At 42.7% G+C, this 13,073-nt stretch overlaps 1 protein-coding gene across 1 annotated transcript; it reads left to right on the forward strand.

Moving 5' to 3' along the window:
• The first annotated feature begins 8,692 nt into the window (after positions 1–8,692).
• On the forward strand, positions 8,693–12,647 carry LOC138340280 (uncharacterized). The gene is made up of 5 exons (XM_069291993.1): positions 8,693–9,892; positions 10,034–10,341; positions 10,438–10,554; positions 10,799–10,874; positions 10,932–12,647. The coding sequence occupies exons 1-5, from the start codon at positions 8,693–8,695 to the stop codon at positions 12,645–12,647; spliced, it is 3,417 nt and encodes a 1,138-aa protein (XP_069148094.1).
• Positions 12,648–13,073: the final 426 nt, after the last annotated feature.

The following is a 13,073-nucleotide window of genomic DNA, read 5'->3' on the forward strand; positions in this document are numbered from 1 at the left end:
AATGTGAAACTAAGCACCGCTTTTCATCCCCATACGGATGGTGAAGTGGAGCATACTATTCAAACCCTTGAGGATATGCTTAGAGCTTGTGTGATCGACTTCAAAGGAAATTGGGATAAACATTTGCCTTTGATTGAGTTTTCTTACAACATTAGTTAACATGTATCTATATCTATGTCTCCTTTTGAGTCCTTGTATGGTAGGAGATGTAGGTCTCCAAATGGATTGTGTGACCGAGTCTTCACTTTTTTGTCCCCAATTAATTTATAAGACTTTGGAGAAATTTCATATGATAAGGAACCAATTGAAAACAGCCTATAACTGGCAAAAGTCTTATGCTCACCATAGGACAAGCGACATAGAATTTGAAGAAATTGATAAGGTGTATCTAAAAATTTAACACATGAAAGGAGTGGTGAGATTTGGAAAGAAACAGAAATTGAGTCTTCGTTATGTGGGTCCCTGTGAATGTAACACGCAAAAAAAGTCAATATGTAAAGTAGAACCTAAAATAAGGTTTAGAAGTCATTTCAGAAGTTTTAGAGACAAGACGCAAAAGGACGTCCATGACATCTGGAAAGCAGTCTAATTTAACTAGTTGACGTTGCTATTTTTGCGAAAGGACTTGGAGGGTCAAATGATGTCTAAATTTTGTAAAAATACATTGTTTAGGTAGAGTGTAGTATAGAGGGTCTGAACGTCCAATAACAACACCCCAAGGACCATCTGAAGGGTCATCGACGAGAACCTCTACATAGGTGGGAAGGCAGCCAAAGCAGCATGCGAAAGTCAAGAATCACTGGGTTGCTGGGCGATGCACAGTTCCCACCGACCTCATTGTCCCGAAATTTATTTTTTGGAAATAAAATGTGGGTTGGCCCTGGATGTGGAGCAACTTCCTAGATTCGGTAAAATCGTATTTTAGACATTTAGATTTCACAAAAATACAAACTTATGTGAGGGGTGTTTTGGGTAATTTAGGTGGTGACTATATATTTACTTAGGATCTGTTTTAAAACATTTTAACTTACACCAAACCTAATTCCCAAAACAAACCCAAAATCTCTCACCTTTCTCTACTTTCTCTCACCAAATTACTTTATTGAAGAAGATACAAAGCTTGAAGAACAAGTTCAATTTATGTAGGGTTTCACTTCCATTTTGTAGATTAATCTTCATCAAGGTATGGGTTCTTCACTCTTGTGAATCCTTTCTCCAAAAGATCCTTTGAAAGCTTATTTCTAAATTACCCAATTCCATACGATTTTCAATTCTAGTTGGTTTTCTTCTAAACATTAAATTGATTATAAATTGTGATTTACTATGACTAATTGAGTATATATTGTTGATTAATTGATTTTAAGTGATGTAATTTCATGTTGATCATTTTCCCTTCCCCAATTTCCCCAAATCTTTGATCTTTGTCCTGAATTTATGGTAATTGAAGAATGATTTGATTATTAGGCTTTTTTAGCTATTCATATTTATTTATGGATTGATTAGGGTAATGTAGTGTTTGGATTGGATCTAAATATTTATGAATTTATGATGAACCCTAATTCCCCTAATCTTAGGTTATGAATTGATGTTAATTGGGAAAGTGATGATGCAATTAACCTAGTTCTTGAGTTAAATAATATTGATTGATGGTACTACACTTATTATTAGATGTAATTGGTTGGTTGATAGTAATACCGTGATGATAGATTTTGAAGGAAATTTGGTAAGTCTTCATGACCTTAACCTTTACTCAAGTATGATGGTTTGTGATGGTAAGGTAGTTCTATAGAAGTATACCTTCTGAACAGCCTACATAGGTGTTGGTACGATGTTGAATTGAAATGTCTTAACTATGCGAATATGAGTTTCTTCGTAATATTAAATAATATAAGGTTGGTAATGACTTGGATATGTGCCTTGTTATGAAATAATGATGATGATATGCTAATCTCATATGTGAGGGTGGCCATGAAAGGATATGCTCATGCAATACCTATTGAGCTAAATGACTATGATTATAGAAGGTATAAAACCTATAACCTAAACTATGTAATGATAGTTATATAAAGATATTTCAAAAGGGACTTAACTTATGACCAAGTGAACTTGACAATGGGAGGTGGTGATTTCCCATAAAGGTAGATTTACCCTATAATTTCATATGAAGTATTGACACCCCTATTACGAATACTAATCTAATGGATTCCCAGGAGATGAGACTCCAACGCCATATTGATGTAGAGGGTTCATACATATCTCCTAGTTCTTGAACTATGCTCCTACCACAGGACGACTAGCTAGTGGACCCACCTAGAAAGCAACATTTATATTTTGTTCTACTTTAGCAAGTAAACAACCTTCCATCGGTGTAAGGTTTTACAATACAAGATTCGACACTTAAATCTTGTGGTCTATGTTGGTTAAGGCAAATGTTCCCTAATGTAAAATTAAGTAATGATGTGAACTCTAGATAGGGTGACTTGAGATATTGGCATAGTCTTGGTAGGGATATGTGATTCTAACTAGGCACTACACTAGTTTGTTTTGAGGGAAGTCCTACAAGGATGTTATTATGATATAATAATCTTATAAAGTATGTGTTATGCTTATATGGACTTTACATGTACATGATCCTATATGAAGTTAGTTTTATTATGAACATGCTATTAGTTTATATTGCTAAATATGATGATGGTTATTATTAATGCTATGTTTTGTTGACTTAGGCATTATTTGTGATCCTTTGTTTTTGTTTACTTGATTGAGTATGTTTATGGGGCTTTGTTTCATAATTGCACTTGTAGGCTAAATGGTGGGTTATGAGTAAGGGTCTTGCCTATATTATAATGTTATGAAGTTATCTATATGTTTACTTGACTATACTTTTTGATTTTGGACTTGTGTTATACATGGGTTTGACTTATGACTTATGTGAGTATTGGCTTATATGGGTTCTTCATTGTGCATAAAGCTTTTAAAAGTACTTTAGCATAGTTTTGAAAAAGTGCCCCTTTAGCATGATTTCAATCATTTTATCTACATATACTCATACTTAGTACAAGCGTGAGCTTACACCATATAAATGTTTACTACAAATTGTAGGATTTGGACGTTGAGATTAGGGAAGTCCATTGAAGACTACTTTGATATTTCAAAAATTTTTAGTAGGTCCTCACCTCCCGAGAACAATGCCACTATCATGTTATCTGATATTATTTACACCTTCCTAAGACCCTAATATGAATCCCGAACCCCTTAAAAATAGTTTCAAAACAATTTTTTCTGTTTAAGTTGTTTAGAAACAAAGTTTTCTTAATTTTCCTTAAAAATTAAGTGGCGACTCCTAAAAAGTCTAAAATAAAACAAACTCTTTTCGAAATCTATTTTTCGATAAAACAGAAATGGCGACTCCGCTGGGGAAGGAGGATTCTAACCCTAAGACTAACTTTGTTTGACTAACTTGTAACTAATTGTTTAATTGCTTAGATTACTTAGTTTTTGGAATTTGCACTTCCTCATGGCATAACTTCCGCCAAACGGCAACTAGATTGCATTAGGAAATGGAAGTTACGCGGCTTACTGCGACTTCTCTCAGAAATACCCCAAGAACTCTTTGGGAGTATCGAATAAATAGTCGGAATGCGGTCATCCGACGTTATTCGGTAGCTCCACCCCGATGTTTGTCCGACTCGGGTAACCGTCTATTTGAAAACAATTCTAGAAAAGCCTAAGTTAGAGCGAAACCAAAACAAAAATTAGGCATCAGCCTAGGACGAATTAATACTCGAGGCGTATTAAGTCATTTTAGTAGAAAACCAACAAAATCACGTGTAAGGTCTTCGACCTCATGACGCATCATGTTATTTGACATTCGAAAATGTATGTGTGACAAACCAACTTGGGGGTAGGGGAAATTCTAACAGGTTTCTGTTTTGCAGATATGGACCGCTTTCCGAAATTCGACATGGTCATTTCCGCGCCACCCCAACTTACTATGTGGCACAACGACATAGATGGAGATCATAAGCGAACTCTCAACAAATATATAGGGGCCTTGACCGAGCTAATCAACATGGATGGTTGGCCGGAGTTGATCGAGGTTCTTATCGGGTATTGGGACAGACAAAGAATGGTCTTCCATTTCGGAACGGCCGAAATCACCCCTACATTAGAAGAAATAAGAGATTGCATAGACACCGTGGGCACGGTCTAGAAAGAAGAACCCAAAAGCAAGAGGACGTGTTTATCCCCAACAAACCTTCCGTTGAGAACATCTAAGATTGGTTAGGGCTAATAAGGTATTTCACCTATTGGTGTCAAGACTCTCACGTAATGTTCAGGGATTTGTACGTCAGATTTGGACACGCGAGTTTCTATGCCGCGTATAATCGGGAATTTAGAATTTCGTACAAGGAGTGGAATGAGCTCCGCTCGTTGGCGTTTGCCATAGCCTTGTTGGGAACAATGGTCTTCTCGCACGGCCCGAGCCTGAGCATCAATATAAGAGTCATAACACTCGTCCAGACGCTGTTCAAAGGGTACGAGAATCAAGGTACGACGAAGTACTACTCCGTAGCTCCGGTCATATTATCAGACATATATCGCGCTTTGGGTAAGTGCAAAGTGGGACATCGGTACTTCCAGGGGTTTAACCTGCTCCTCCAATGGTGGATTCTCAGCCACTTGGCGAAGGGTTCTGGAACTCAAGAATTGCACACTCTCGACAACAAGAACACTCTCAAAGAGCTGAACGACTTGCTATTCTGGGCCAACCTGAATAATCAGAGAACGAGAGGGAAGTGGGCCCAAATTTTCTCCGAGTTGAGAGAAAAGGACCTCCAATGGATGCTCGACCGCTTCATATCCAAGGAAGTTGTCGTGGAGGGTCGTAGATGTGTCGTGCTCCCTCTACCCGGCGTTCGAGGAATTCACCCTTACGCGCCATTCCGAGTCTTGCGATAGTTCGGAAGGAGGAAGACTGTGCCTAGAGAAGCGTATTATGGCGCTTATGTATATGATATTGGGGACGACAGGGTGGACGAAGCTACAGAGATGCTCAGAGAATGGAAGAATGCCAAGCGCATGGGCAAAGAAAGTATCGCCCCTGACCGATTCAACGCTGGATGTGACGAAGGCTACAAAGCATGGTTGAAGAGGGATATACAAAACATCTCCTTTCAAATTCCGCGTAGCTTTCGCAGTGTGACAGACAAGGAGGCCAAAGCAGAGGCCGAATTGCGAGAGTTAAAGGAAGAGGCTAATGAGGTCTACGCCAAATTCGTAGAGAATCAAGACGCACTCGAGAGGGCAACTCGAGTGATCGAGCGACTGAAGCAAGGGTATGAAGAGTTCGACAACTAGATCCAGCAGAAAATTGAGAGGATGCGATACGAGAGCCTGGAAGACAAAGGGCGTCTGGGCGAAGGCTTTTTGTTGATGCTGAGGTACATGTTCCAACAGCACAAAAACCAGAAAAACAACCATCCGGAGCAGCATAGTGGATATCGCCCCTGTGCAGGTTTTTCTTTGTTTATATTTGCTTTATTTTAGCCCCTGCGTGGGCCTGATGTTATTGCACCTTCTAAAATAGCCCCTGCGTGGGTTGGTCTATTTCTCTTTGTGAAAATTTTACTCATTATTAAATATTATTTTGGGGGGAATCTTTTAATTGGTTTAAACTCACACGTACATCATTCGAATGCGCTAGGCCTACCCTAGGCACAAAAGGGTCCCCATGCATAATTAGGACGCGATATATGTATATTTAAATGCCTATGTGTTATGTTTCTTTGAATGAGGATATTGGAAGCTCACTCCAAGCCCAAAACTCTAAAGAGTATACAGAAGCCACCATTACAAATGTCTGACCAAAATTCTCAAGTCTCAAGTTTCTCACCCAAAAATCCATCTTCCATACCACAAATCCTGAATAACGCTTTATCGTCTCAGGAAAGGTGAATCACCGCTATGGACAAAAGCAAGAATGTCCAGACACAGCTCATTGAGGAAGAAATGCGAAGAAAAATCGAGCCAGTCACTCGAGAAATTCAGAAGGTTAAGGAGGAAGGGCTCAAGGTAGACATGACCACGACGATCTACAAAGCTGCAGTCATGACTTTGGATGAAGATCTGGCATCGCAGATGAAAAGAAAGAAGGAGGTGGAGATGGAAACCGAAAGCCTAAGGAAAAGGTTGAACTTGCTTTGTTTGAAGATACACGAAGGAAGGGCGAGATAGGCGAAGATGGTTATCGAGACTTCCGTGTCATTTGCCAAAAGTGCGACACTCGACGAAGAATTGGCAACCCATAACAACTTAAAAGGCGGAAAATATCCCGCCCGTGAACAGGGAGCAGACGACAGTGGTCCCGACCAAGAATCAATTGAGGAGGACGATGAAGAGGAAATCGTCTACAAGCCTCCATTTCCGACTGTCTGAAAGGAAAGGAATGACGCACCCACAAGACAAGAAATCGCCAAATGTTGTTTTCTAGAAATTTCAATGTTGTTTTTCAATTCCCTTGTAATCGCAATGAAAAAATGAATGAAAATTTTTCATCCTTGTATCCGAACTACGTTGGGCCTGAATTCTCCCCGTGAGATACGTAGGCAGCCTTCCCGGCCCAGCCCCTATCACAGAAAATTTTCATTCTCCTCCGTGTTTCGGAGATACGAAGATAAGATCAACGGACGACGAAAAGCAGCTGCAAGAAAACCATAGCTCAACGTGATTCAGCTTTCCCGAGATGACGTCAAACCAAACAAATTCCTGTTTGTTCAAAATATATTTCCATCCTCATTCGCGGGTTAAGATATCCTCAAATGAAGCGACTTGTGTATTTATCTGTTTTATGTGCGATATTATGCATTTTGTACTCCGGATATGCACTAACAAATTTGCCTTTGAGTTGTTTTTACCTCTCAGGTACCTCTTACTGATCTGTGTCGATAAAGCTGGCAGATCACCACTACTTTACCAGATCAAAAGGTCGCGCAGTTTCCTTTCCCGGATCAAACGCAAATACAGACATGGGCGACAACAATGAACAAATCAGCCTCACAGACGTCGTGGTGGCTCAGCCTACTGCGGCAGAGCAGAATGAGCTTATTGCGTAGTTAATGCAGCAGATAGCAGATATGAGGGTAGAGATGCAATGGAGAAAAGACACTCCTCCGCCCGGGTTTGGCCCCAACTTTCTCGACGCGAGACCTCCTACATACTTCCCCTCGTCCAACTCGGACCCTACTCAGCACGGTCCATCGACACGCGTGCACAACCCGTCCGGGATAGATATGACCACCCAAAATCCCCAATACGCCTCAGTCTCCTATCAAACTCCCTCACCACTTCCAAACAATCCTCCACAAATACCACCACACCCCCAAAACACTCAAACAGCCCCACTACCCCAAAATCAAACCCAAAATCCCACCGCCCTCAATTCCCAAACACCGCATCCCCATTTAAACCAAAACACCAATCCCCAAAATTATCCGCAAAACTATCAAACCACACAGAATGTCCCAAGCCCTTCCATAGCTCCACCACTTCCCAAAAGAACCACTTTTCAAGTCCCTGTCCTGGCCGAGCATGAGGTGCACGGCTCTGAGCTGGACCATTATGAGGAGCAAGAAAGAGAGTGAAGGGCGAGGGAAGAAGCGAAGGTAGACAAAAAGAAGGAGATCAAGAGGGCAATGAGAGAATTGCAATGTACTCCAGACGTCGCCGGGTTAAGCTACACAGAACTATGCATCCACCCAGACTTGAACCTACCTAAAGGGTTCAAGATCCTAAAGTTTGATACCTTCGGAGGGGTGGGCAACCCGTGGCACACCTAAGAGCATACTGTGACCAACTCGTGGGAGTTGGCAAAGATGAAGCGTTGCTGATGAGGTTGTTCAGCCAGAGCCTGTGCGGTGAGGCCCTGGAATGGTTCACGTCACATGAGACTCGACAGTGGCCCAGTTGGAGTGAACTGGCTAAGGATTTTGTCGACAGATTCGCATACAACGTCGAGATAGTTCCTGATCGGTAATCCTTGGAGAAGATGAAGCAGAAGTCCACCGAAAGCTATCAAGAGTTCGCGTACAGATGGAGGAAGGAGGCAGCAAGGGTGAGGCCTCCGATGACAGAGAAAGAGATTGTAGAGGTGTTCATACGGGTGCAGGAGCCCGAGTATTATGATAGAGTCATCTTATTAATCGGCGCCAATTTCACCGAGATAGTAAAAGTAGATAAGACTATCGAAGATGGCCTGAAGACGGGAAAGATAGCCTGAGTGTCTGTATCTCCTGGGTCTTCCGGATTGGTAAGGAAGAAAAGAGAGGAGGTTAATGCTATATCATACGGGGGAAGAAAAGCCCCCAGAAACTTACCACGTCCCCAAGGCCACTCAAACCCTCCATCAAAGCCTCATCAATCCTATCGTCCACAATCCAATCATTCCGGCCACTACAATGCTGCACCCCATTATCCAGATGCCCATATCTTATCGTATTAGAATCCGCCCCAAATTCCCCAAAATTTTTCATCCATATATCCAAACTACCCCCAAGCTTATCAAGTCCCTCTCCATTACCAGAATGTCGCTCCCAGCTGCGCTAATATACAACCAAGTTATCGAGCGCCTTCCCTTGCATATCAAATACAAACCCCAGCATATCAAAGCCCCCATTCAAACTACCAAGCTCCAATGCTAAACTACCCCAGAACCAAAGCTCCACGCCCAAATGCCCGCAATTACCAACAAGTCCCTCCCCCTCAACAGAGCGGGTATGATTCCCCTCGCCCCAGGTTTGGGAAGAAGCCCTCTAGAAGCTTCACCGTGTTGGCTGAAAGCAGAACCAAGTTGTTCGAAAGATTGTCTGCGACCGGATACATCCACCCCGTTGGGCCCAAGCCCGTGGATGTCAATTCCAGATTCTACAGACCGGAGCAGAGGTATGCTTATCATTCACACAGTGTTGGACATGATACAGAAGACTGTATCAATCTCAAGCACAAGATCCAGGACTTGATTGACAAGGAAGTGGTCTCCCTTCAGCCTGCGGCGCCAAACGTCAACATGAACCCGTTGCCAAATCATGGGAGTGGAAACACCAACATGATAGAAATTAACGAAGATGAGCGTGAAGCCAAGAGAATTACTCCTGTTGTTCAGGAAGACTTGGAAAAGGCTGTCGCTTCTTTGAACCTCAGGGAAAAGGGAGAGTTTGTCATTCTAACACCTGCAAAGGTTGTTGCCTTGGTGCCCGCGAAGACTCTCGCCAAGCCCAAGTTCGTTATTGAAACGACCGTGGCTCAAGGCATGACCAGATCTGGTAGATGTTACACTCCTGACGAGCTTGCTCTCGGAGGACAAAAGAAAGATCATGCCAAGAGACCGACCAGCGAAGCAGAAGCTGAGGAGTTCTGGAGGAGAATGCAGCCCAAAGACTACTCCATTGTCAAGCACTTGGAGAAGACTCCAACCCAGATTTTTGTGTGGGCCCTATTGATGAGCTCCTGGTCACACAGACAGGCTTTGATGATAGCCTTGGATGACACATATGTGCCCTCAGGTACGAGCAGCAACAATGTAGCTGCTATGATTCACCAAGTCATTCAGGGACATCGCATCAGCTTCTGCGATGATGAATGGCCGGCCGAAGGGAGGGCCCACAACAAAGCTCTACACATCACCGTGGTATGCCACGGAAAGATCGTCAACAGTGTTTTGGTAGACAACGGATCTGGCCTGAATATATGCCCATTGTCCACGCTGAAGCAGCTGAGGTTTGACCTCGGAATGTTGGAGCAAAACAAGGTCAATGTGAGAGCATTCAATGGTGTGCAGAAAGAGACATTAGGAGCAGTGAATTTGGCCATTCAAATGGGCCCCGCGGAGTTCGAGGCAAAGTTCTAAGTGTTGGATATCGACACCAGCTATAACCTCCTTTTGGGTAGGCCATTCATTCACATGGCTGGAGCCGTCCCCTCCACTCGCCACCAAATGATGAAACTGGTGTGGAAAAATGAAGAACTGATTATTTAGGGCGAAAAGGGACACTCAGGCAATCAGGTGCCGATCTTGGACGAAACGCCGCAAAGTTCAGATTTCTACACGGTGGAATTGGTAAATGCCACCGATGAGAGCTTGGCCCCACAGACTCCCATGCCGGCCGTGTACAGAATGATCGCCACGGTGATGCTGCAGAGCGGATTCGAACCAGGTTTCGGATTAGGAAGGAGTGCACAAGGGATCATTGAGCCAGTTCCGGTCCTTGCTACAGGATCAAAGTATGGTTTGGAGTACATCCCCACAGATGGTGATGTGAAGATGAAGAGGAAAAAGGATCAAGGGTTGACTAAGCCGATCCCGCATATCTATTAATCCTTTCCGGTCCAGGAGCATGTCGAGCCTGAAGACAACGGGGAAGGAATCTGTGGCCTTTTCAGGGAGATTAACGCTGTTATTGAGGAGGAGGTCAACCCAGCTGGCATTCGCGATGTGGAACCAGGGGAGATGCTGCAAAATTGGACTTCTATGCCAATCTTGATGTCCCGGACTCTTGGGTAGAAAGGAATTATTTCATGCATAGTAAAATCGGTGGTCGTCCGGTAGAGGCCCGAGACCCATCATTTCTGCATTGTTCGTGATTTTGAATTTTGTTGTGATGTTTGAAAAGCGACATGGCCCTATGCCATGACCCAAGTTCTCATTTGGTTTGATTTAAATGAGAGTCTCCTTATTTCGACTTTGTTTATTAAATTGCTTATTATATGTTACTTTTCTAATTTTGTCTGTTTATGATTTCAGTAACGTAAGTTACAAACCTGCCAATGTCATGTCATGTCATGAGCTAAACGAGCAAAATGAGGAGAATGATGATGAGGTTGACGACTACGAAGAAAGTGCAGAACCAGACTATGTTGCAGAAGAATTTTGACAGTTCGAGAATCTACATAAACCGAATCTGGAAGAGACGGAAACGGTGAATTTGGGAGATTCAGAATGTGTCAAAGAGGTTAAGATCAGTACCCACCTGAATAAGACTCAGAAGGAGAGCCTGGTTCATCTGCTTGCCGAATACAGGGATGTGTTCGTTTGGGAAGTCGTTGACATGCAAGGGTTGAGTACCGATGTCGTATCTCATAAACTGCCTATCAACCTAGGGTTTGAACCAATGAAGCAAAAGACTCAGAAATTCAAGCCTGAATTGAGTTTGAAGATTAAGGAGGAAATCACCAAGCAGATAGAGTCTCGATTGGTGGAAGTAACACAATATCCAACCTGGTTGGCCAATATCGTTCCGGTCGCCAAGAAAGATGGAAAAATCAGGATTTGTGTCGATTACAGAGATCTCAACAAGGCTAGTCCAAAGGATAATTTCCCGTTGCCGAATATCCATATTTTGATTGACAACTATGCCAAACATGAGATGCAGTCATTTGTGAATTGTTACGTGGGTTATCACCAGATTTTGATGGATGAAGAAGACGCAGAGAAAACGGCCTTCAATACCCCTTGGGGGGTATATCACTACAGGGTAATGCCGTTCGGCCTCAAAAACTCCGGTGCCACTTACATGAGAGCCATGACGACTATCTTTCATGACATGATTCACAAGGAAATTGAAGTGTACGTGGACGACGTCATAATCAAATCCCACGAGAGTTCGGATCATTTGACGCACTTGAGAAAATTCTTTGAACGTTTTTGTCGGTACAACTTGAAGCTAAACCCCGCCAAATGTGCTTTTGGAGTCCCAGCTTGGAAGTTGCTGGGGTTTATAGTCAGCAGAAGAGGTATTGAGCTCGACCCTTCCAAGATTAAAGCAATTCAAGAGTTGCCTCCGCCGAAGATGAGAAAAGAAGTGATGAGTTTCTTGGGGAGGTTAAACTATATCAGCCGGTTTATAGCACAATCAACAGTGGTATGTGAGCCCATTTTCAAGTTGCTGAAGAAAGATGCCCCAACTAAGTGGACTGAGGAGTGCCAAACCGCTTTCGACGCTATCAAGAGCTACTTGTCTAATCCACCAGTATTGGTTCCTCCACAGGAAGGGAGTCCTTTGCTACTGTATTTGTCGGTTTCAGATAGTGCATTTGGATGTGTACTGAGTCAACACGACGAGACAGGGAAGAAGGAAAGGGCTATCTACTACATCAGCAAGAAATTTACTCCGTACGAGTCTTGCTACACTTTGCTGGAGAGAACATGTTGTGCTCTGACGTGGCTTGCCCAGAAGCTGAGACACTATTTGTCGTCGTATACTACATATCTTGTTTCAAGAATGGATCCATTGAAGTATATTTTCCAGAAAGCGATGCCGGCCGGGAAGTTAGCTAAATGGCAAATGTTGTTGAGTGAGTTTGACATCATGTTTGTGACTCAGAAAGCAATAAAGGCACAAGCTTTGGCTGATCATCTTGCGGAAAATCCCATTGACGAAGAATATGAACCTCTCAAGACATATTTTCACGATGAAGAAGTGTCATTTCTGGGTGAAGATATCTCTGAAGCTTATCCAGGTTGGAGATTATTCTTTGATGGAGCGGCAAACCAGCAGGGTAAAGGTGTTGGAGCAGTCTTGGTATCGGAATCTGGTCAACACTATCCTATGGCAGCCAAACTGCGATTCAACTGCACAAACAACATGGCTTAGTACGAAGCTTTCATTCTCGGTTTGAAAATGGCTGTTGACATGAATGTTTATGAGTTACTGGTTATTGGAGATTCAGACCTCTTGATTCATCAGGTTCAAGGAGAATGGGCTGTGAAGAAACCGAAGATTGTACCTTACGTACAATATGTGCAAAATCTGTGTAAAAGGTTTCGCAAGATCGAGTTCAGACATACTCCCAGAATACAGAATGAATTAGCCAACGCTCTTGCCACCATCGCTTCAATGATCAAACATCCGGATACTAATTACATCGACATGTTGGATATAGACTTGAAGGAACATCCAGTCCATTGTTCACATGTTGAATCAGAACCAGATGGTTTGCCTTGGTATTTTGACATAAAGAGATACTTGGAGTCTGGGGCATATCCAGAAGACGCTACATCTAATCAAAAGAAATCGATA

This window comes from Solanum lycopersicum, chromosome 12, assembly GCF_036512215.1.
Source record: "Solanum lycopersicum chromosome 12, SLM_r2.1".
NCBI lineage: Eukaryota > Viridiplantae > Streptophyta > Magnoliopsida > Solanales > Solanaceae > Solanum > Solanum lycopersicum.